This window comes from Fusarium graminearum, chromosome 2 (genome assembly GCF_000240135.3).
Source record: "Fusarium graminearum PH-1 chromosome 2, whole genome shotgun sequence".
Taxonomy (NCBI): domain Eukaryota; kingdom Fungi; phylum Ascomycota; class Sordariomycetes; order Hypocreales; family Nectriaceae; genus Fusarium; species Fusarium graminearum.
In genome coordinates this window covers 6,325,390-6,347,180 of record NC_026475.1, presented here as the reverse complement: position 1 = coordinate 6,347,180, position 21,791 = coordinate 6,325,390, and the positions used below count along the sequence as shown (strand labels likewise).

Sequence of the window (21,791 nt, the reverse complement as noted above, 5' to 3'; positions counted from 1 at the left end):
TAAATGGCTGGACTAGTCGTGCTCCAACCCCGCAATATCCATCACGTGTATCCCTTGTCGCTCTCCCGAGGATAACTAACTACCCGCGGCCCTTGTCAATTTCCTCTTTTAGGTTGTCACTCTATGATGCTGAGTCCGTGTTCATACCATAAGTATGTATAGTTTGAGTGACTAATTCCTAGTTTCTGCTCTATTCAGTCTGGTCAGGACGTAGAAGCTCCAACGCCTTCATCGCAAACTCATGGCCGAATTGCAATACAGATCGCCATCGTAGTGGGATAGCTTCCGCTCCATCCCTAGCGCCCAACAATCCACCTGCAATGGCAGCATTTGTATCCGTATCATTCCCAATGCGTACAACATCAATGACAATATCCTCCAAGCTTCGTTGGTCAAGAATCGCTGCTATAGCAAGGGACAGACTCTCAAGCACATAACCAGTGCATCGTCCTCTGAGTCTACGCGATGGTCCCTCTCGAGCCATCCTGGCAATGTCCAGTTCTTCTCCAAGCTCTATCGCTTCATAGACAACGCCCTGCTCACCTTCAAGCTTCTCTGCAACGGCAAGGCCCGCCTTGATAGCTTCTTGTGCAGGGACTTGGTCGATGAGCTTGGAAACAATAGTGTTGTAAGCCGCACAAGATATGGGGCATCGTCTGTCGTCATGGGTGATGTTGCTGATGCGCTGACTCTCTTGTATCAGGCTGTCGGGGTCTGGCTGGAACAGGCCGGTTGGAATGCAACGCATGAGACTTCCATTTCCAGCTCCTCCCTCGCCGCCTCCAGCGCTGTCAGGATCCCTTGTGGTCTTGTATTTGTCTAATCCAATCTGAGTGGTATTGCCAATGTCCTCAGGATTGCTTCCCTTTGCTCTATCAGGCCAATCGCCGTCTAGCCAATTGACAAAGTGATCGCCAGCGAGACGGGCGACATCCTGTTGGAGACCTCGGTAATAGCGATCATGATAGGCCAACAACACTCCACGAGTCATATCTGTATCGTCTGTTGCATGCCCTACTGGCCAGCGGAAGGGACCTCCGCCGACGATATCTCGAAGGCCATTTGGGTAAGTACGGGCGATTTCCTTATGAGATGAAAACTCAACGGTTGCGCCCAGTGAGTCGCCCGCGTGGACGCCGAGTAGAGCGCCAATGACGCGGGATTCTCTAGGCGAAAGCCGGGTATTGGCGAGAGGAGATGCCATGTTGGATAGTGTTGGACTGAAACTGCTGTTCTTGGAAATAGTTCTGGCTGGCACTGATGATTTATCTTGTTAACAAGCGGGGACTAAGGCTGACAGTCATCATGGCAGATCCATGTTGCTGCCTGTCTCTGAGGCAGTGCTTGCGTTGGTAGGCTGACAAGATCATGTTTTGGGTCTACCTCTGCCGACTCAGCCCAGCGCACTTCTATATATCCAATCGCAAATTACTCACCATCTTACTGGCTACAATCATCCATTTCTTGATGAACTAAGACTGTCCTTTCCTTGGACTGTGACCTGGCTCCCTCAGCGGCGCTGGAAGCCGTGGGTGTTTTCCAAGTGCCTATCCAGTGAGACTTTGCACTAAAACAGCGACTAGGTTAGTGCTAGAAGCCCACGGGTATAACCTCGATCGGCGATAACATTAATCTCCAGGTCGCCACGTAGGTAATTACTAACACCGACGTGATACGGATGCGACAGAGGCAAATCCATTGTTGCCGTGGGATTAAAAGGCATTGTTTCCCATTACCAACAAATCGAACACAATAACACTTAAAATGTCCTCGACAAAAGATATCGTGCTGGTCACTGGCGCCAATGGATTCATCGGTGCACGCACGGTTGAAGCCTTTCTTGCTGCAGATTACTTTGTCCGCGCAGCTGTGCGGAGCGAATCTTCAGCCTCCAGTCTTTTCTCAGCATTGCCCGTGTACGCCTCGTCGGGCTACCTCACAGCAGCTATAGTTCATGATATTAGCGCTACTGGAGCATTCGATGATGCGGTTCAAGGCGCGACTGCGATTGCTCACCTCGCTGCCCCAGTCAACTTTTCCAACAGAGACATAGACTACGTCATCAAGGCTTCAATGCAGGGCACGCTCAGTATCTTGGAGTCTGCCATCAAAGAACCTGGATTGAAGTCTTTTGTTTACATGTCGTCTATTGTGACTGTCAGAGGGCAGTCGCCAAAGTATCCAGATAAGGGTTATACAGAGGAAGACTGGAATGATCAAATCGAAGACGCGCTCTCCAAGGCTGGAACCGACGCGACGGGACATCAGATCTATGTCGCAAGCAAGCTGAAAGCAGAACGTGCGTTTTGGGAGTTCCAAAAAACGCATGCGGATAAAGTCAACTTTACCATGACGGCCGTCAACCCAGTTTGGGTCGCCGGGCCGCCATTGATCTTACCTGATGACCCCGAGAAGCTCAGTGAGACAGCCATTGTCGCATATCGCATTATGAACGGCCAGGATATGCCCAGCACGGGCCCTGGAAACGGAACACACGTCGATGTGCGTGATGTGGCAAGGCTTATTGTCTTTGCTGTTGAAAAGAAACAAGTTGCTGACGGTCAACGATACATCGTCGGCGGGAATGGCAACTACGCCAACATTCAAGCTTACCGCGACTTGTTGCGCAAGGCATACCCTGGCAGGAAAAATATCATCAGTGAAGGCGAGCCAGGAAAGGGATACAACCAGGACTACAGCACGCCTGAAGGCGGCTTCTTGGTTGATGGGAGCAAGGCCGTTCAAGCAACAGGCCAGGACTGGATTTCGTTTGATCAGATGACCTTGAATGCCGCGAAGGCCTATGAGAGGTATTTTTAACCTTTATTATCCATGTCGTCGGTTAAAAAAGCATAATAATTATATCTCTGACTACTGGCTGAAATGTATCGCTTGGACATTATTTGTTATCCCATTCGTGCGAAATATTGATGTAACAGTTTCAGTTTGTGGACCCCAGAGCTGATAGACTTCCGAGGCTGCTTTGTCCCTTGTGCTAAACGCTGATCTTGGTGATAATATGAAATAATCAGGTGTAAAAGACATGTCGAAGGTTGTGTCTCGGACCATCTCTGCTTCTCTTGTCAGGCCTTGCTCGACTGAGGCGCCAAAGAGTGCTTCTACTAAGGTTCCAAGTTGCCGTGCTCCTTTTTATCATCACCATGCCATTTCTCCTTCTCAGCATTTCCAGTAGATCTTTTCTCCTCTTCCGCCTTCTTGTCGGCTCTCTTCTGTCTCATTTTCTTTATCTGTCTTGCAAGAGCGTAGGCTGGTTCGGTTGCCACTACAACTGGGCAGGAGAACATTGCTTCTGAAAAGTGGTTGAGGTTTGTGTCACCGCCGTCGACGTGTTCACCTTTGGGGTCTTGCATACGTGGGTCTTTGCTTGTGAAAGGCAGTGGATGAGGACGAAAGTTTGTCATGGTGGATTCAGAAACTATCAATGATGTCCTTGTGAATTTTAAAATGGTGGATCGCCGCCAGGAATTGCAAATAGAAGTTATCCTTGTCCATTGTGGAGGAGAAGAAAGATATTTGCTGGTTGATTATGCTATGTCATTGTGCAGATCTGGATGAGAGTTGAAAGCCACAACAAAGACGTTGTTGATCGCGAAACCGATTACAAAAACGGCGAATGGGGCTTTGCTTAAAGTTAATTGATAGCAATTTTACCCAGTAAGATATCTGCCCCCGAATTGGAATGTCGAGTCTTCCTTGTTTTCGGAACTTCAGATCGCCAAGTCGGTGTAGGGCCTCACACTCACAGGGTTGAAAGCTTGACTTGCTCGCTTGTACGTCATGACAGTGATTGTTATCGATAAGACCTCTTGTTATGTTGAGCTTGGCCACCCTGCAAGAGATCATCGGAACGAGTCCGATCTGCAACTCCCACGAACTACCGAACCGGTCCAATTGTGACTAGGTAGCAAGATGGGCAGGCAAGGATGAGAGTGAGTAGATATGAGTATCAATAACTTCACCAGACCGACGGGCCTGAATCAGCAGAGAGAGATCCCGCTGACAGCCGACATGACCATGCAGCGAAAGCCGATGCACAACCAGATACAGTCTATGACATCTCGTTAACACTGAGAAGGTCCCCGGTTCGAACCCCGGCGGAGCCACTCTTTTTGCCTAGTAGATCACTTTTCCTCTGTTGTTTTCGTTCATCAGAGCAGCCTGTCTGATACTACCTATACTATTTAGAATAGAGGGTTAGTCAGCAGACTCCAATGAAGGACTCTGTAACCTGTCTAGTGAGTAGTAGAAAAGTTGGCCTCTTAAGTCTTGGGATGTAAAAATAAATAGTCTAAGAAGCTTAGTCTAAGTGGCATAAGCTGCTCTAATAATTTTGTCTCTTATGCTTCCAGCGGTCAATTTTTCTGATACCCTGAGGCCTGTGTCAACCGGTAATTGTTCCTCCAATACTCAAGACACAATATCTTAACGCTAGCAAAATGCCACAAAAACAAGACACAACAAGGATACTCACGGTCTAACTTAGACCCATTTCCCCGCAAGGTTTCTTCTCAATTTTTTCCCATTCCTCTCAAGTAACCCGTGATACTTTATTACCCCATGAAAATACCAACCCCGCCAAAACAGCTCCACGAACCCGGGGGAAGTCGGGGCTAGACCGGGCCGGCGTTGATCTATTAGCTAACGGTTTCCTCCACAGTCAATAAAGTCTTAGTTTTTAACTCCTGCATCTCAGCGCCACTCTTTATAGTGTAGCAGTTGCCGTTGACGAAGGGTAATTTTTACATAACCATTGAGACGGGACTGCAGACAGAAAAGAAAAATATTGCTGCCAGGTGGAGATGGGATGTTTATAAAAGGTCGAGGTGCCAAGTCCAAAGAACTATGTATCTTTGACAAAATAGTCAAGCTCAATAGACCTACACTTATCTATTTCTATACCAAAAAGCACCATGACTACTAAAAGTATGGAGGAGGTCCGCTGCCATTCGCCTGCACCCTCTACCTTGGGTCCGGGGCAGCATCTCGGCAATCCTGTATGTGTAGCATTTCCTATGCATACCAACGCCTCACTGACAACACCTTCTACAGTCCCCTCTCGCTATGGGTACATTCGCAACTACACTCTTGACTCTATCCTTGTCCATGATGGGCTTCCGCGGAGTTGAGACTCAGACTATGTTCATTGGCAACCTATGCTTTGCTGCTGGTCTGTGCATGTTTGTCTCTGCTCAATGGGAGATGGCTCGCGGCAACACATTTGGCTACTCAGCACTGAGTGCCTATGGTAAGTGGTTTCATCAGAGGTGCTCACCCCATAACTAACTCATCTCGCTAGCGGTATTCTATGGCGGTTATGGAGTTATCTTGTGTCCTTCGCTTGGGGTTCTCGAATCATACGGTGGAGCAACTCCAGAGTATCACAACGCTCTCGGGTTCTACGTTCTGAGTTCGTTTTCTTCTATCATCAAGTTGGCTCACAGAAACTAACCAAGTATACAGTCTGGGCAGTTCTGACTCTATTCTTCATGTTGGGATCAGCACCTATGTAAGTATTCTTATCGACAGAACATCTAGTCTGGAGACTGACCAAGCTTTAGTAACCTCGTGTCGTTTGGCATCTTTGCTACAATCTTCTTCTGCTTCACACTTGATGCAGCTTCAAACTTTGCTCATGCCGACGGAAAGCTCGAGGTGGCCAAGGCTCTGATGAAGGCTGCTGGTGTCTTTGGATTTATCTCGGGCCTATTGGGGTACTACAGCTGTGCGGCTTCAATGTGCGCTGATGCACTCCCATTTGAGCTGCCCTGTGGGGATACTTCGAGGTTCTTCAAGAAGAACAGGAAGCAACTATAGAAGGTCGATTGAAAAAATGGTTATCATTTCGTGTGAGAACCAACGGAGGTGAAGAATATAATATTTTATTCCACTGGCCAGGAAAGATAGCCAATGTCAGCGAAATCAACCGACTTCAGGCAAAGTGAATACTTGTGTGCCAACTATCTATCCTTCTTTGAATCATTCTCGTCTCCTTTGATCTCATGCCAATCTCCGTCGCCTGCAGCTGTCTCGCTGATACTCTTTGTAGGTGTTGTGGAAGCCGGATCGTACGGCGTCATGACCCACAGGTTGCGAATAAGTAAGAATTGAGTTCCAACAATTATGACACCTAGGCCCAGAACAATTGCCCATCCAAGTGATATGACAGCAGTGAGAGGGGAGTAAAGGAGGAACCCAAGCATGCGCGGTTTGAGCGTGGGATATGTGCGATTGACCAGGCCAAAGCTAATTCGCCAAGCTGACTTTAGAACCCAAGAGCCGTGAAGAAGGTGAAGTGGCAGGAATAGGCTGCAGATTAAAAAGACGGCGTATTGGCGGAGACGGGAAGTGATGCGGTATCTGAGCCAGAACACTGATGGTCGAGGGCTGATTTTGGCTTGCTCGTCGGCTGTTGAGTCAAAGAAGTCGACTTGCTTTGCTGACCACCAGCAATTGACAAGAATCAATATGGCGAGGGTCCAGAAGACATCGCTCTGGAGATACTCGTAGCGCGCAGAGTCATTGTACCACGACGACTGGTATGATGGAGGGGAAACTTTGGTGCGCATGTTTATGTTGATGGATGTGGAATGAGATGAACAACTGATGGTGGGATGAGAGTTGTGCTCGTCTATAAAGATTGACAGCGAGATGAGAGTTATGCTTGCCCTCAAGATTGCAGGGGCAGGCTTGAATAAATCAGCCTTTGTTAAACGGCTGCCTGGATCAGGATCATTACCTCATGGCTTAGTCTACTCCGCATTCATATTCGCGCTTGATGGATGCTATTGGTTAGTTGTCTGACGATGATCAATTGGGGGTTGTTGATCTCTGGTCAGATTATGCTTCAGTCGGGTGCCGAAGAATGCCTTGCCAAGTAGACTTACAGCTTACATCTGAAATAGAATGGAAACAAAGATTGTCGATCTCGTCTAATTTTGGACATGATTGCGAAAAGGAATCGCAGATCAAAGTAATCGGTCACGCAAACAGCCGAGGCTCTTAGCGCAACGAGCCTTTACTTTTACCACTAATAGATCCTGGCTTCCAGGGCATGCTCCAGAGGCGATCCCCTGCAAACAGCCCACTGGAATTGAGTTTCGAACTGGTGATCCTGCTATGTGACAGCACGGGCAGACCCTACATGTCAGGTCCATTCCCGTTCATCAATCATCGCGACAACAACACAGCAGACAAATGAATTGACTACTCTCTTGTCTTCAATGTCGACTTTTCCTAATTTCGGTGCCTGGCCAGCTGAACTCGTTACTGTGGGAATCAACTCTCGGCGGCCCGTGCCATTCCCTTAAACCGTAGCCTGGCAGGCATCCGTTAAAACTCTAGCGCTTTAAAGACCAGACTTCAAGTAACAACGGCAAGGCACAAACAAACAACACAGCCACAAAGATACCCTCGATTCTGTCATATCTTCAAATATGACGCGCAATATTTACATTCCCCTCGAGATCACCCTTCAGATACTCGAGGCAGATATATCTCCGGGTCGTCCCAATCGCATCCTCGATGTGTCAAAAGCCCATGTTCAGCAACTCCTCACTTGGGCCAAAGTATGTCGCTCTACGTATGAGCCTGCGATACAGTTTCTACGACAGCATTGCATATACATCGACTCGGTTTCTCGCCTGCAGAGCTTTCTAAAATGCCTCAAGGTAGAGAATGGAGCATCATCCTCCACCCTCCCCAGGACCATGCGACTCTGTGACGCATCATCAGTTTACCTGGGCCTCAGCATGGAGGAGCTTCAGTCGGTTCGGAATAGTGGATTGATCAGGGACCTACTCACCAAACTTGGTGGTTCGGTGCGCCGTCTCATCGTTGACCTTCCCTACCGCAGGATTGCACAGCAGCACAGCATTGATGCGCACATAGATGCTTTGTTCTCTCAGGGACTACGGGCACTCACCAACCTCGAAGAGCTTACAACACTTGGTGGCTTACCCGTGTTGGAGTTCTGGCGCGACGGATTTGACATTGGTCAAATGTGGCCAAAGCTGCGTCGAGTCGCTGGCTTCAAGGTCAACCTGGCTGAAGAAGCACTTTGGTACAACGTCGCCAGAGATCGCACCATTGAACACCTTGTCATAGCGATGCCATATGTTCTACGTCGGGATAGTTGGAACATCAAACAGGCAATTGGTGGGAAAGAATGGAATACAGAAGAAGGAGGTGACTCTACGCATGCTCGGCCTCTCAAAGTTGTCATTGCCCAGCATGAGTATACTGCACCCATCATCGACGCACGAGATGGCGATCTACACGATCCAGCAGGGCTTATAGACGTGTCTACCTTTGAGATACCTGTCATTGCAAAAAGGGTCGACTGGGTATGTAAAGAATGGTTGGTCAAGTCGGCTAAAGATGATACTCTCTGGGAATGATGGGTCTGTCTGAGAATTAAAATGAAGAGACATTATCCATTTTATATAAGCTCTACTTATTGTATTTGAGATGGTCAAGAATCTGGGACCATCAAGATATCGTCCACATTAATGGCCTGCCCAGTAACAATGGACCTGTTCGCCGCAATGCCCGTGAGTATCGACGCCGCCCCATCAATGTGACTCGCCGCCCTCATATACTCATCAGACACTGGTGTTCCAAACAGGTCGTTCAGCAATACAGTATCCCCGCCTCCATGAGCGCCAACACCTTCTTCGACTTGGATCTCTCGTGGCTTCTCAAACAGAGGTCTCAGTAGGATCTTTCGACTCTCGATAGAACCCTCGGCAGCTTGGTCCCCTCCAGAGTTGACATAGCTATTTTCGACGATCTCAACTTCAAGTCGTCCACCAGTTCCGTTGAAGCTGACCCGGAAACCTTCCCATGGTGCGTAAGCTGTAAGAGAGTATGAGAGACTAGCACCGTTGCGGTACTTGACAAGCACATTCATCGTATCTTCAATACTAATTCCATCACCAAAGACACTCTGGTCGCGGTAGTAGCTGTCTTCATGCTCAGCGTCAAGATACATGGCCTTTAACTGAGGATTCTGGTCAAGGTGCAGGGCGAATGGATCAGACTTGGCGACTTCGCTACCGTGTGCGCGAGTATAGAACTCGGTCTTGCCGCGTTGCTCAGCGTTTTCTCTGCCGTAGAATGCAAGGTCACCTGTAGCAAAGACTGTTTGGGGTCGTGTTTGAAGCCAGAAATTGACAAGATCGAAGTGATGAGTTGACTTGTGAACCAAGAGACCACCGCTGTTGCGCTTGTCTCTGTGCCAGCGGCGGAAGTAGTCAGCTCCGTGGCTTGTGTTGAGCATCCATTCTGCACCGAAGTCAATTTGCGTCTCATCATTTCACATCAGTTTACTCACCAAAGTGGACACTCGTGACTTTGCCGATGGCACCCGACTTGATCAGCTCAAACACTTTCGTGTTATGAGGCGCATATCGATAATTGAACGTAACGCGAACTTGTTTGCCAGTTCTCTCAACAGCAGAAAAGATTTCTTTGCATCTCGGTGCATCAATAGTCATGGGCTTCTCTGTAATAACATTGCATCCCAGTTCCAGAGCCCGGACGATGTATATGTTGTGTGTTCTGTCCATTGTTGTGACGATGACTTCATCCGGCTGAGTCTCCTTGATCATCTGGTCAAAGTTGCTGGCGAGAAACGTTGGTACCTCGCCATGGCCTAGAGACTTGAGCTTTGAGTTGGCATAAGTCATACGGGTTTGGTTGGTGTCGCAGAAGGCTACGATGCATGATGTCGTGCTATAGTCGGTGGCGATAGCTGAGTAGAAGAAGCTTGATCGACCACCTGTACCGACAACGGCGTACCGTTTCCTCGTCGCTTTGTGTTCGGCCATGTTGATGATTGAGATCGCTGTGGTATGGCAGGCAGAGCATCAGCAGATCTTGGAAAGCGGAGTGTCAACTGTGCTTATATAGCGGGCCAACAGATAAGTTAGCTTAAGATGCCCCCAAAAGACGATGACCCCACGCGGTATTTATTGGGGTATCACCACAAGAGGCATGCATGTTTCGCTATCGAGGGCATCATGTTCGGGGTGTCTTGTCCCGAACTGTGGATCTAAAGTTGCGGGGGTTGTCCTCACACTGAACAAACTGCCAGGCATTAGGCGCTGAAGGAATAAGAGACGAAATTAACAAGTCAATTTATGCTGCTTTAGACCAACGGTTAGTTTATTTATTCTTTGCACTCTAAAGCTCATAGGGTCAACAATATGGCGAGCCTCTTCTTTGCTGATGCCCAGGCTACTTGGCTGTGAAACGACAGTTGCCCGTCATAGTGGTGTGAATCACAGCGCTACAGGCATCGAGACAGCGCCTCGACACCTGCAACCACTGTAAGCTTAGTGAGAAACTGGTCCCAGAAGAGCAGTTCGTTGACACAACTGATCACCCATCTCCGGAGCAAGTCTGACAAAGGTCAACTACTCGATTGAGGTGTTGCAGATATGAGGATTTTACTTCTTTGCTAATTTTAGGGAGGTCATGTCCTAAATTTCGAGTCCCAGCACCTTGACAGAAGTGTGTTGAAACCTCCAACCTTGCAGCCCTCATAAAAATAGAAACAATAAGACACCATCAGCGCATTAATTAATTACCACCTCCAGCCATTTGATCATGACTAGAATCTTTCTGTCAGTCTACCCAATTTAGTGTTGCGATTCTCAGAAATTGACACGGCCGCTAAACAGCACCGGCGCTTCTGGGTACATTGGAGGAGATGTCCTCCACTTGCTGCTCAAGTCGCACCCCGAATATCATGTCCGAACCCTGATCCGAGACGAGACCAAGGGAGCCGCTGTTGCCGATGCATTTAGTCAGGTCGAAATCGTGCACGGTAGTCTAGACGATACAGACATTATCGCCAGAGAGGCCCACGGAGCCGACATTGTGCTGCGTACGTCGAACCGACTCCCCGCTTTTGGTTCGTGAGGTCCCTCCACTAAATCGTTGCTCCTGTAGATCTTGCGGCTACCGGGCACCTGGAAAGCGTCCAAACCATATACGAAGCTCTTTCGAACAAGCCCAAAGGCTCCAAGTCGCCATACTACATTCAGATCTCAGGCGCAAGTCTACTCGCGGCTGGTGAACTTGCTGACAAGGTGAGGGTTTTTGGCTCTGGCAGTGATGTCATCTACAATGACCTCACCGGCGTCGATTCCATCAAGTCGTTCATCAAGCAATACCCCAATCGCGCCGTGGATAACTACATTCTGTCGGTGAATGAAAGGGATTCGCCTGTCAAAACTGCCCTTGTCATTCCTCCTATCATTTACGGTCAAGCCCGTGGTCCAGGCAATCAGCGTAGCAGGCAGATCCCAGACCTTGCCAATGCTACACTGAAGCGCCAGCGAGGATTACAGGTTGGTACTGGTGAAAGCCGATGGGGCAACATCCACATCCAAGACCTGAGCCGCATCTTTCTACGATTGGTTGAGAAGGCGAGTGAAGGTAACCAAGACGATAATATTTGGGGCGCGAATGGCATATTCTTTACTGGTGCAGGGGAAATGGTAGGTGATTTAGCGCTCGGATTGCACTGAGCTAACACAGTGGACAGTCATTCAGCGACATATCGCGACGAGTCGCTACAGCTGCACACGACTTCAATCTCATTCCTAGCAACGCAGTAGACCAAGTCGATGCAGACGAAATGGATCAACTGATTCCTCGCGGATCAGTACTGCTGGGGACTAATGCGCGTGCTAGAGCTAACAGAGCCAAGGCAACACTTGACTGGGAACCAGAGATGGAGAGCTTGGAAGAACATATCCCACAGGCCGTCATTAACGAAGCGCGAGCACTTGGCATGAAGGGTAAGAACTTGTTCTGATGGGTGACTTGTAAATACAAGGAAGACGCTAATACTGTCTCTAATATAGTAGAACAATGGCTGTAGATACAGAAGTCGGGTTCTGTGGTTTAACCTGGCATCTCAGACTATTATTTTACACCCGGCTAGAATACATTCTTACACACTGAATCACCTTGAATCGATATTGAACACCAATAAAAGTCATGCTGCGACTGTGATATGCCAATACTGTCCATTACCGCTTGTATAAACATTGTTTCGCTTTCAGAATATGTATCAAGTCTCTTTTAAGCCAGCAACTCTCTCGCCATCTCACAAGACTTGGCAATCTCAACATTCGAAATGACCCCAATTCTCTCATTGATCTCCCTCTCGATCCCAGGGATGTCTTTGCCGACACCCTTCGCTCGCCACTCGTAAGCATCGCCAACAAACCGACTGCTCTGCACAAGCCATTGCGTCCTCTCCCTTCTTGACTCGTCATAAGCTGCAAATACCTTCTCAAGGTCTGAGCGGCTCTGCACCCTTTCATCGGCCAACAGCTCGGCCATGACGGCACTGTCTTCTATGCAAAACCCTGCTCCCGCGCCGTGGTGGGGACTTGTGGCATGGGCAGCGTCACCGAGAATCGCAATTCTACCCTTGTAGAATGTCGGCACGGGGTTATCGCCGGTGTCGAAGATTGCCCACTGATATACCTTGTCAGTACGTACTTGTCATCTTGGGATTATTCGGGTCAACATACAACGCTTAGTGTCTCGTCCGTAAGTGCTAGGAGGTTTCGCACGAGGCTGTTATAGCCTTTGAAGTCATCCAAGGCATCTTGGCGACGGGCAGTCTTTGTCATCTTACTAGGGTTGTCCCACTCGTTTGGGTCTGTCCGGAAGGCGACGATGTTTAACTTCTCGCCATGATTCACTTGGAATGTGAGTATGTGACCATCAGGTCCCATCTGAAGTTCGTTAGCATCTTGTCAAGTAAAAACAAAACCGTAAACTTACATGCATGCACGCATTTCTGGCTCTTTCCTCACCAACAGCCTCGATGGCCTTGTCCATGGGTATCAGACCGCGATAAGCGTACTTGTGAGAATATTGAGGTCGCGCAGATGGGTGGTTCTCTCCCACGATTATCTTGCGGACGCGAGATCCAATACCATCACACCCAATCAGTGCATCGGCATATGCTGTTGTCCCGTCGGAAAAGGTCATGCGAATCTTGCCATCGGCGTCTTCTTCCGCCTGCTCAATCTGTTTTCCAAATTGCACTCTCTCTGACGGTAGCAGATGGATAAGTTCGTCAAGGAAATGAGCTCGGTGAACACCATTCTGACCCAAGGAAGTCTTGATGCTGAAAGCAGTCTTGCCATCTTCGGTGGTGCCGTCGAGAAAGTCGAACCACGTCTTTTTCTTGGACTCCCAGGAGTTCCAGGTGCAGACTTTATAGAAAGCTTCGCTGACACCTGGATGGCAGACCTTCATAGCCTGCACTGCATTGGGAGTGAATGAGACTCCAGCGCCAATCTCGTGGAAGTTGTCAGCTCGCTCAAAGAGGGTGACGGGAATGTTGCGACGGTGAAGAGCGATGGCGAGAGTGAGACCTGCGATACCGCCGCCAACGATGGCGATGTCGAAGGCCTTTTGCTTGCTAGATGTTTGTGTCATTGTGTCTCCTCGTGATCCAAAGCAGTGATATGTACAAGTATGTCAAGCGTTTGTTTTGACAATATCGCTCAGTATTTCTACTTATAGAGACCCCATTCCTTCCGTCATAGACTGATGGACTCGCAGACACATCCGACGAGTCCGCTTCTGAACTAGACTAGTGACCAAGAAATGGCAAACCCGGCTTCCGACCTCCACAGTATGCCTTCCGACACCGAGGAATCGGGACTTGATTCATTCATTAGCTAAGCCATGTTTGCGGGGAAACCTCCACGTTTTCCCCACGTGATTGACTCGAGATCTACTGACTCGATCTTCACACCTTCATCTGCACCGCCTTTTGACAACGACAGTCCGGCACACAACAAGATCCCGAGATGCGTCCTTTGGAGTTTCGGATACTGGACATGGCAAGGATCAGTGTGGTAGTGCCCTATCGTTAATCGTGTGATTGCAATTGCAGGTGATGAAGTGGAGAGATACCCACAAACATGGCTGTATCGCAATTGGGTAACGGACAACACAGAGCACAAGGCCAGCCAGATAGAAAAGTTTAATTACTTGGGTATAAAATAGCTACATGAGGCCCTTTGTAAAAAAAGCTCAATCAAATTCGTGATACCGACTGTCCCTCTGAGACTTCCTCTCGAACCACTTACTAAACACCAAAATGTCCTCCAAACCAACAATCGTTCTTGCAACAGGTGCTTGGCACTTTTCCAGTTGCTACGATGATCTCAGAAAAGAACTCCACAACCGTGGCTGGAAGACTGACACTGTTGATTATCCCTCAGTCGGCGCTGAGCCTCCCACCAAAGGCCTTGACGAAGATGCCGCAGCTCTTCGAAGTGTTCTTCAACGATTAGCCGATGACGGTGAACAGATCGTTCTTGTTGTCCATTCATATGGTGGACTTGTCGGAGCGAACGCTGTCAAGGGTCTAGGATACCGCCAACGTCGCGAACAAGGGCTACCTGGAGGTGTCATCATGTATGTGTACATGGCCGCATTTGTAGCTCCAGTCGGAACGTGCATCAAGCAAATGCTCGGCGGTGAGTACCTGCCGTGGATGATGGTTGATGTAAGTTGAAAAAGACCTTTGGATTAGATATGTATCCACTGACACCTTCAAGGGAGGGAATATACGTGTGGAAAACCCAACAGAGATCTTTTACCACGATGTGAGCGGCCAAGCACTGACAAAGTCCTTGGAAACACTCGCGCCTCAGTCGGCACACATCTTCGATGGTGTCGTTACGAATGAGCCTTGGCATGATATTGCGACGATGTACTTTGCTTGTACTGAAGACAAGGCGATACCCATAGCCGTACAGGACAACATGGCAGCAACGTTGGGTCCGGATGCATTGCATTATCGTATCGACGCGTCGCACTCTCCCTTCCTTTCGAAAATCGACGAGACCGTAAAGGGGCTGGAATATGCCGCGGAGGAGGGTGTGAAGAAAGTTGCCGTAGCTTAGGATCATTGTGGAAGAAGAAGCATGTCGATTTTGCAATAGATATGAATAACGCCCAACATACGGTCATTTTGAAGCAAGTATGACACTCTATTTGTGCAGAACTCAATAAGAATCGTGTTTTGTTTTTCTACATAACCTTGACTCGCTTCATAGGCACACTGCCTACAACTTTCAATACAACCGTGTAAGAAATGGCATTTCAAACAGATGCTGGCTTCCTAAGCTCACAACTTCATTCCACATTTAATAGATACAAGGGACACTCTCCAACCGAAGAGCCCGACCACTAGACTTTGAGAGCTTCGCAAGGCTGCAAAAATCCAGTTAGAGTTACAAACTCAAGCAAGGACCTTAAGAGAGGCTTTCTCACCATGTGTTGATCTCGGTCAGGCCAACAGGGTCGCCCGCGACAATGTCGGGGAAACAGACGTGGATAGACCTGGCTATCTTTGCCTCACATTTGACGATGGATTCGACCTTGGAAACGACCTTGGAAACATCAACGGGCTGTCGCTCATCAAGCTTTGCTGGAGCGGCCGAGGCAAGGACAAGAAAGGGGAGAGCGATGATCATGGAGACCTTCATTATGGTGGTGGTTTGTAAAATGAGTATTTGATCAGAAGTGAGGAATGGATAGTGTTGATGGCTGCGATTGTTGGGCTGTACAACGTGAGATGAAGTCGGAGCACGGCTGATTTTTATATACTGTCGAAACTTGAAGAAGCTATGCTGATCTCATGCCCATCTAGTCATCAGGAAGTGAGTCTCACTTGGCAGAGTCAGGATGATGGGTCTTCCAAGGTTATCCTTGATCTAACCCATTCTGTTGCTCCGAATTCCTCAACTAAGCATCAAAATGTTTAACACTTCTCTGAATAGCTCATAGGTAGTCATGTTTTTAGTCGCAATTGCACTAACAGCCTTAAAACAGCCGTCGACGTTTAGATGCCAACGTCCTGTCAAGTGGGTGTCCCTTACTGTTTGAGACAATAGCAAGATTTGACTGGAATGCGACGACGCTGTAAAGCAAATGGCGACGGTAGATCTTGCGAATTCAAGATATTCATTTCCCTCTAATGTCAGTGGCGTCGACCGCCAATACAGCAACGTTTGATCAACAGTACATCTCTGGGATGTTTGCACTACCCTCAATTTTAGTTCGGTCATATCGTTGGTTTAGTCGTCGGAGGCGCGAAATAAGTCTAAAGACATTTGGACCAGTTTTCTTACTGGTTCGCCATACCTAAAGCTTTATTTGTCTGCTAACGGGATCTATTGAGATACATACTGTATTGGAACCCCTTGTTCTTGCCTAGTCATGCCGCTATGCAAACGCAATTCCAAAGGCTAAGACATGACTGTCCTCTTTTGGTTCAGCTCACGATGAGTGATCATTGCTGGCCAATCGATTCGCGATAGGGATCGCCAATGTTGGTAATCGACGAGTTTAGCCTTGAGAGCCACCTCGTTCTGAACTCAATGTCTCCAAGCCTCAACAGCCACTTATGTCATGTTTCGTGCGACCCTGCCTGTGTTCAAGTGTTCGAGTTTGTCGCAATAGCCATGTCATTATTGAACGACCTTGCACCCGGGATTGTGATGGCAATGTTAGCCATGCGATGATCAATATCTAAATGTGCTCACTTTCACATCGCAGCACTTTGATGGGGTCTTTACTTGTGTCAATTTGCGTAACTAAGGGGTGACACAGATTTTCGCACTGGGGTCGGTGACATATTTTCAACCCCCTTGTCGGTGGTTAAATGAGTGCCCAACTCTGCCATGACAGTCTCCCTGTCAGAGAGAGCGTATTCAAACTCAATTGGCAACAGGTATTTTAATTTGTTTCAACTAAAAACTCCAAAAATATATTCTGTGAAACGCGTATCACCCCTGTTGCATTTTCTGGGTCCGGATATTGAGTGTCACGAAACAGAATGAGATTCTGTAGGGTATGTTGCTGTCGAATTAACTGGCGTTACTTCACCTTACAATTGTTGTGTTTACCTTTTAGTGTCGAGAAAAAGCATATCTGTGAGTGTCAGTAATTTATAAATCCCGAATAGAGGCAATAAATTATGTCAATGTTTTGTGTAGGTTGTTGTTGGTATTGTAGCTCGTGTCATACAGCATTACATTGAGGCTCGAGTCGCCATCATAGACGTGACACAAACACGAGTCTGCGCATTCGTTTCCACCGTTACGAGTCGTGCAACGATAAATCCTGTAGGCATTACATACAAAACAGAATATGGCCGAAAGAGCGATGCGAGAATGACCAACATGTTTCCTCAATGAGAATGATGACTGCAAGATGTACTTCATTGACGTCGACGATCTGATGTAATCATGTCAGAGTAAGCACGAGCACGGACAATATGTCTATCTCGGTGAACGAGTTGTCCGAGCACCGATAGGATCGGTCTTTGGGGGTTATCTAATCCGACCACGCTTTGTTTTAGCGGTCTTTTCAATAGACCGCTCGATTCTATTCGATAATTTCAGAGACTTAGTTTAGTCAGCGGAGGTTTGGCAAATGTCCGCTCCCTGTTTCTTCCGTGACACTGATCAGTCACTCTGATAACAAAGGAGGAATGGTCAGAATTTTCTTTTTATCTACCCGGAATTAGCGCCATCTCGGCCTTTAAGCATTTACGTTGTGTCGCGAATCCTCTGAACCCCTGGACCGTCTCAGTAATCGTTTCATTGTGGGGTTTTATTATTCGCTCTGGACTTTTCCTTCTTAGCTCGCTCTTCGGACTCCTGCACTTGACCGACCACAAAAAGTATGTCCAGGATCGTATCAGCTACGATGCTTGGAAATCACACCATGATGGGGTCTTTTATATATACTGACGCACGCTATTTAAAATCTCGGCGAAATTAATTTAGCTCATCGCTAGATAATAATCCATCTTTTCTTTAAGAATACTTCTAGTCCCTGCATTTCAAGACAAGCTTATTTCCAATTAGTTTTTCCTACTCCAACAGTAGTGACCATGTCATCCAGCGATATAGAAAACCAGCAGTCGTCATCCCCTGCTCCCACGTTACACGACGAGCCTACCATGGACGACAACGAGAGACATGGTATTACTTCTCCAGTATGGCGAGGTAAGAGAGGCTTGGTTGTCAAGATCCTTACCGGTATCATGGTCGCTATTCTCGTTGTTTTCCTCGCCGACCTTTCATACCTTTTCGGTTCAACCTTTCGAACGAACGATCGAGTCTCTGCTCTCAAGATCCTTGTTGTCGATTACGATGGTGGCCCCGTTGGAGAGTCCGTCGCCAACGCCTACAAGATGCTCCAGGGCAAGACTTTCCCAACCGTCGAGTTCCACTCCTCCACCGAATACCCCGAAACTTCAGATGTGAGGAAGGGTGTTTGCAAGGCTGATTACTGGGGTGCCCTTTACATCAACAAGGGTGCTTCCGACCGTCTGGCCGCTGCCTACGAGGGTGGCTCTGCTGCTGAAGACTACAACCCTGCAGACAGCCTCACATACATCTACAACGCTGCCAGATACCCAACTGTCGCGTCTGGTTCCCTGAATCCCAAATTCCAAGCCCTTGTCGGCGCATCTCGCGGTGCTTACTACCAAACCCAACAAGGTCGCTCTGCTCTTCGCAGCGTCAACTCCAGCGACCCAGCCGCTGTGGAGGCCTATCTCAACCCCATCACCAGCACACCCGAGATCATCCAACCGACCAATCAAGGCTCTCGAAACCTGTACAACACTATCAACATCGTCATGGCCATCCTTGGACAGTTCTTCTACGTCCTTGCCATGAATGGTATCTACGACAAGTTTGGTCTCCACAAGAACATGCGAGTCCGCGACGTCTGGGCTATGCGCTTCGTCAACGGCAAGATCTTCTCCATGCTATATGCAGTTGTCGTCACTGGCTATATCTGGGCTTTCCGTGAAGACTGGGGTGTCAGCGGTACAGAGTGGGCTCTGACCTGGTTGACATTCTGGCTCTTTATGGACGTCAACTTCCAGGTTCTCGAGACTGTCATTGGCAGTTTCGTACCGATGCCCCTCACTCCTTTCTTCCTTTTGACATGGTTCATGGTCAACGTTGCCTCTGTCGTATTCCCATTTGAGCTCACTGCTGGGTTTTACCGCATCGGTTACATGTTCCCTGCCCACTCTCTATGGATCGTTCTCATGCAGGTTTGGTCAGGATGTGGAAACTCTCTGCATATTGGCCTACCTATTCTCTTCGCCTGGTGGGTTGTCGGACATGTCACAGCCTTCTTCGGTGTTAAGAAGAGGTGCATGGACCAATCCAAGGCCCAGGCATCTGGCGAAGGAAAGCAAGAGTAAGGAAAGAATAAAAGGTCTAATGAAGAATCTCTGCACATTATGATATCCCATAGAATACACGACATGTCATTCAACTATATGATTAGATAGATTATACCCAATAAATTTAATGTACTATTAGGCAATATTAATTATCAGTTTCTATACCCTTGCAACCGTTTTATGCTCTAAGGTCTAGCATGTCTACATCATCTTATCACGTGTTTTCGATGCCTTCACTGAAGTTCCCTGTTGGGGTTCTATTGCGATTTCACACGGCTGCTTCCATTGTGTCTGGTGATTGTGAAATTAAGAATTATGATGCTTAAACAGTGATGAGATCGCCATATGTAGTAAATGTCCTCACTTTACAGACCACGAGCTAGGTTAGATGTTCATTTAATAAATGGCCAAATAAGTACCAAGGCGCTACGTTCATATGCTCCGTACAACTAAAATGCAAGACGGACCTTGAGTTTGTCATCTTTCACAATCTCTTTCTCCTTCGACATGAGTTCTGGAAGATCCCAAGTCAGGTTAACGTACCGCCCCGCTAACCACGGTCGCCTCTCTGATGCCAAAAATACCGGTGAATTTCCAGTCAGCTCGGGAGTATCGACGAATGCTATTGCCATTAGTAAGTGGTGACCACCGATTGAATGGGGACGACAAACCTGGTCTCATTGGCTCAGGGATTCCTTCGATACCGCCAGACATTTCTGATGGAGCATTGCCTGGATGAATACAGTAAGAGACAATACCCTTGTCTCCGTATTCCAGCGAGATGAACTCAGTGAGTCTGACAATGGCCAACTTGGAGATCTGGTAGGCGCTGAGGCTGTGTGAGACAAGATGAGCACCAACACTGGCAACGTTGATGATGGTCTTTGTATCAGACTTGAGAAGGAGAGGCGCAAGAGCTCGCGCAACAAGATATGGCCCAAAGACGTTGGCGCTCAGGGTTTGTAACCAGTCTGCAGGATCAGACTCGGCAATAGATGATATTTTCATGAATGCAGCATTGTTGATGACGACGTCCAAGGAGCCGAATTTCTCGTCAATCTTGTTTGCCAAAGCATCGACACTGTCTGGTACGCTCACGTCGGTTTTGATGGTTAGTACTTCAGGCTCGGGGTGTCCTGTCTCCTTTGCTGCAGCTCTGATGGCTTCGGCAGTGGCTGACATGTCAGAGCGCGATGCAACGATAAAGCGTGAGGCTCCGGCACGGGCAAAAGAGATGCACATGGCTCGGCCGAAACCCCGGGATGCCCCTGTAACCAGGATTGCTTTGCCCTTGAGGTTAAAGTTGGCCGGGTCAATGGCAGGATAGGTGTCGGAATGAACGATCGAGGTAACATCATAGTCGCCTTCAATACATTAGTTTTAGTAGGGGACTATAATTTAAAAGAACTTGTGCTGACCTGGGCCTTCAAGAGGGTTGGGGGTTCTTTTGGGAGGAGGCATAATGACAAGTAAATTCGTGAGGTTTTAATCGATATGTACTAGATATTCGCTTTGTAGAAATTGAATTGAAGCTTGCTGATTCTTGCCTCCTTTTATTTTTTATTTTTTTCCCACTCGGACAAAGACACATTTTATATCTCTTTTCTGTTAACATGGAATTTGCGACAATGACGAACAATGTACAGCTACAGTCATGTCGGAAGTTCCGGTTACAAATGAGGAGTGAGTTGTGCTGATCCCAAGCAGCCACTTCCTGCAACTTGACGTCTGCCACAAAAATAGTTATAATTATAACAGGCTTAGTAAGCTATGTAATAGCGTATAGGACTTTATGAACCAACACGACGTAAATGAAACGCAAAACCCACAAGTTCACATCATCCTGTCTGCCTTTGACGTTCAGTGCCCAGCCTGCCTCACTTGTGTAACCAGGTCAAAACAATGGCCTTGAGCAGATTGTAGCCTGTTCCTTATCGATAGGCAGGCTGTAGAGCCTGAGGCCAATATCAGGCATGGTGCTTCTGCCTGTGCTGGAAAACAAACGGCAGTATCGTCTTAAAAGTTGTACCAACCACCAAATGAAAGGTATGCCCCAGGATGCATTACACTATCCAGAGAGCCTTGCTTCGATGGCATGGCCTGTTGGGATTACCTCGTCATCCAAAATCGTGGTACAAAGCCAGACTCCGAGAAGAAATCTGCGAACGACGCCTTGCAACGACTTCCCTCCAAAAGCTCAGCGAGACGGCTGACGTATTCTACATCATGAGCCGAGCGCAACATGACGGTTTCACTCTACGAAAGTCTCCTGATTTCACCATTGCGCATCTTGTCGTATACGTATACCTGCTTTCGAAATACACATCTAGATGGCAGTTCTACCGAACGGCTGCCTTCTTCTGCAACCATCCCGACCTGGCCTCAATACGCGAAGTTGTCAACCCGAGCAAGGATCACAAGGTGCAAGAGGTTGCGCGTCGCCATGGGATCGATCCCATTCACCTTACACGAATCTGCCGCCGGTTGCGAGTGATATGGCCCCTGC

General features: G+C 48.0%; 12 protein-coding genes across 12 annotated transcripts; 6 read left to right on the top strand and 6 right to left on the bottom strand.

The window, feature by feature from the left end:
- Nucleotides 1-175: 175 nt before the first annotated feature.
- FGSG_03650 (uncharacterized protein) lies at nucleotides 176-1,211 on the bottom strand. The gene has a single exon (XM_011323748.1). The coding sequence runs from the start codon at nucleotides 1,202-1,204 to the stop codon at nucleotides 191-193; it is 1,014 nt and encodes a 337-aa protein (XP_011322050.1). The 5' UTR covers nucleotides 1,205-1,211; the 3' UTR covers nucleotides 176-190.
- A 553-nt stretch (nucleotides 1,212-1,764) lies between these two features.
- On the top strand, nucleotides 1,765-2,820 carry FGSG_03651 (uncharacterized protein; the record flags this gene model as incomplete). Its single annotated transcript, XM_011323747.1, has 1 exon — nucleotides 1,765-2,820. One exon carries the CDS (start codon nucleotides 1,765-1,767, stop codon nucleotides 2,818-2,820), a length of 1,056 nt encoding a protein of 351 aa, XP_011322049.1.
- Nucleotides 2,821-3,122: 302 nt separating this feature from the next.
- On the bottom strand, nucleotides 3,123-3,422 carry FGSG_12401 (uncharacterized protein; the record flags this gene model as incomplete). Its single annotated transcript, XM_011323746.1, has 1 exon — nucleotides 3,123-3,422. One exon carries the CDS (start codon nucleotides 3,420-3,422, stop codon nucleotides 3,123-3,125), a length of 300 nt encoding a protein of 99 aa, XP_011322048.1.
- Nucleotides 3,423-4,931: 1,509 nt separating this feature from the next.
- On the top strand, nucleotides 4,932-5,835 carry FGSG_03652 (uncharacterized protein; the record flags this gene model as incomplete). Its single annotated transcript, XM_011323745.1, has 5 exons — nucleotides 4,932-5,015; nucleotides 5,071-5,266; nucleotides 5,318-5,428; nucleotides 5,482-5,527; nucleotides 5,580-5,835. The coding sequence occupies 5 exons, from the start codon at nucleotides 4,932-4,934 to the stop codon at nucleotides 5,833-5,835; spliced, it is 693 nt and encodes a 230-aa protein (XP_011322047.1).
- Nucleotides 5,836-5,978: 143 nt separating this feature from the next.
- On the bottom strand, nucleotides 5,979-6,628 carry FGSG_03653 (uncharacterized protein; the record flags this gene model as incomplete). Its single annotated transcript, XM_011323744.1, has 1 exon — nucleotides 5,979-6,628. Exon 1 carries the CDS (start codon nucleotides 6,585-6,587, stop codon nucleotides 5,979-5,981), a length of 609 nt encoding a protein of 202 aa, XP_011322046.1. The 5' UTR covers nucleotides 6,588-6,628.
- Nucleotides 6,629-7,454: 826 nt separating this feature from the next.
- On the top strand, nucleotides 7,455-8,417 carry FGSG_03654 (uncharacterized protein; the record flags this gene model as incomplete). The annotated part of the gene is made up of 2 exons (XM_011323743.1): nucleotides 7,455-7,586; nucleotides 7,689-8,417. The coding sequence occupies 2 exons, from the start codon at nucleotides 7,455-7,457 to the stop codon at nucleotides 8,415-8,417; spliced, it is 861 nt and encodes a 286-aa protein (XP_011322045.1).
- Nucleotides 8,418-8,491: 74 nt separating this feature from the next.
- FGSG_03655 (uncharacterized protein) lies at nucleotides 8,492-9,848 on the bottom strand (the record flags this gene model as incomplete). The annotated part of the gene is made up of 2 exons (XM_011323742.1): nucleotides 8,492-9,303; nucleotides 9,353-9,848. The coding sequence occupies 2 exons, from the start codon at nucleotides 9,846-9,848 to the stop codon at nucleotides 8,492-8,494; spliced, it is 1,308 nt and encodes a 435-aa protein (XP_011322044.1).
- A 781-nt stretch (nucleotides 9,849-10,629) lies between these two features.
- FGSG_03656 (uncharacterized protein) lies at nucleotides 10,630-11,845 on the top strand (the record flags this gene model as incomplete). The annotated part of the gene is made up of 4 exons (XM_011323741.1): nucleotides 10,630-10,646; nucleotides 10,704-10,909; nucleotides 10,975-11,525; nucleotides 11,573-11,845. The coding sequence occupies 4 exons, from the start codon at nucleotides 10,630-10,632 to the stop codon at nucleotides 11,843-11,845; spliced, it is 1,047 nt and encodes a 348-aa protein (XP_011322043.1).
- Nucleotides 11,846-12,114: 269 nt separating this feature from the next.
- On the bottom strand, nucleotides 12,115-13,491 carry FGSG_03657 (uncharacterized protein; the record flags this gene model as incomplete). Its single annotated transcript, XM_011323740.1, has 3 exons — nucleotides 12,115-12,516; nucleotides 12,573-12,779; nucleotides 12,829-13,491. 3 exons carry the CDS (start codon nucleotides 13,489-13,491, stop codon nucleotides 12,115-12,117), a joined length of 1,272 nt encoding a protein of 423 aa, XP_011322042.1.
- A 670-nt stretch (nucleotides 13,492-14,161) lies between these two features.
- Nucleotides 14,162-14,972, top strand: FGSG_03658 (uncharacterized protein; the record flags this gene model as incomplete). Its single annotated transcript, XM_011323739.1, has 2 exons — nucleotides 14,162-14,572; nucleotides 14,625-14,972. 2 exons carry the CDS (start codon nucleotides 14,162-14,164, stop codon nucleotides 14,970-14,972), a joined length of 759 nt encoding a protein of 252 aa, XP_011322041.1.
- Nucleotides 14,973-17,971: 2,999 nt separating this feature from the next.
- FGSG_03659 (uncharacterized protein) lies at nucleotides 17,972-19,303 on the top strand (the record flags this gene model as incomplete). The annotated part of the gene is made up of 1 exon (XM_011323738.1): nucleotides 17,972-19,303. The coding sequence occupies one exon, from the start codon at nucleotides 17,972-17,974 to the stop codon at nucleotides 19,301-19,303; it is 1,332 nt and encodes a 443-aa protein (XP_011322040.1).
- A 431-nt stretch (nucleotides 19,304-19,734) lies between these two features.
- FGSG_03660 (uncharacterized protein) lies at nucleotides 19,735-20,794 on the bottom strand (the record flags this gene model as incomplete). The annotated part of the gene is made up of 2 exons (XM_011323737.1): nucleotides 19,957-20,794; nucleotides 19,735-19,907 (listed from the first exon to the last, which is right to left on the bottom strand). The coding sequence occupies exons 1-2, from the start codon at nucleotides 20,465-20,467 to the stop codon at nucleotides 19,735-19,737; spliced, it is 684 nt and encodes a 227-aa protein (XP_011322039.1). The 5' UTR covers nucleotides 20,468-20,794.
- Nucleotides 20,795-21,791: the final 997 nt, after the last annotated feature.

What these genes read in the sequence shown, in the direction of transcription:
- FGSG_03650 (XM_011323748.1), bottom strand. Translation starts at nt 1,204, where the DNA reads ATGGCATCTCCTCTCGCCAATACCCGGCTTTCGCCTAGAGAATCCCGC.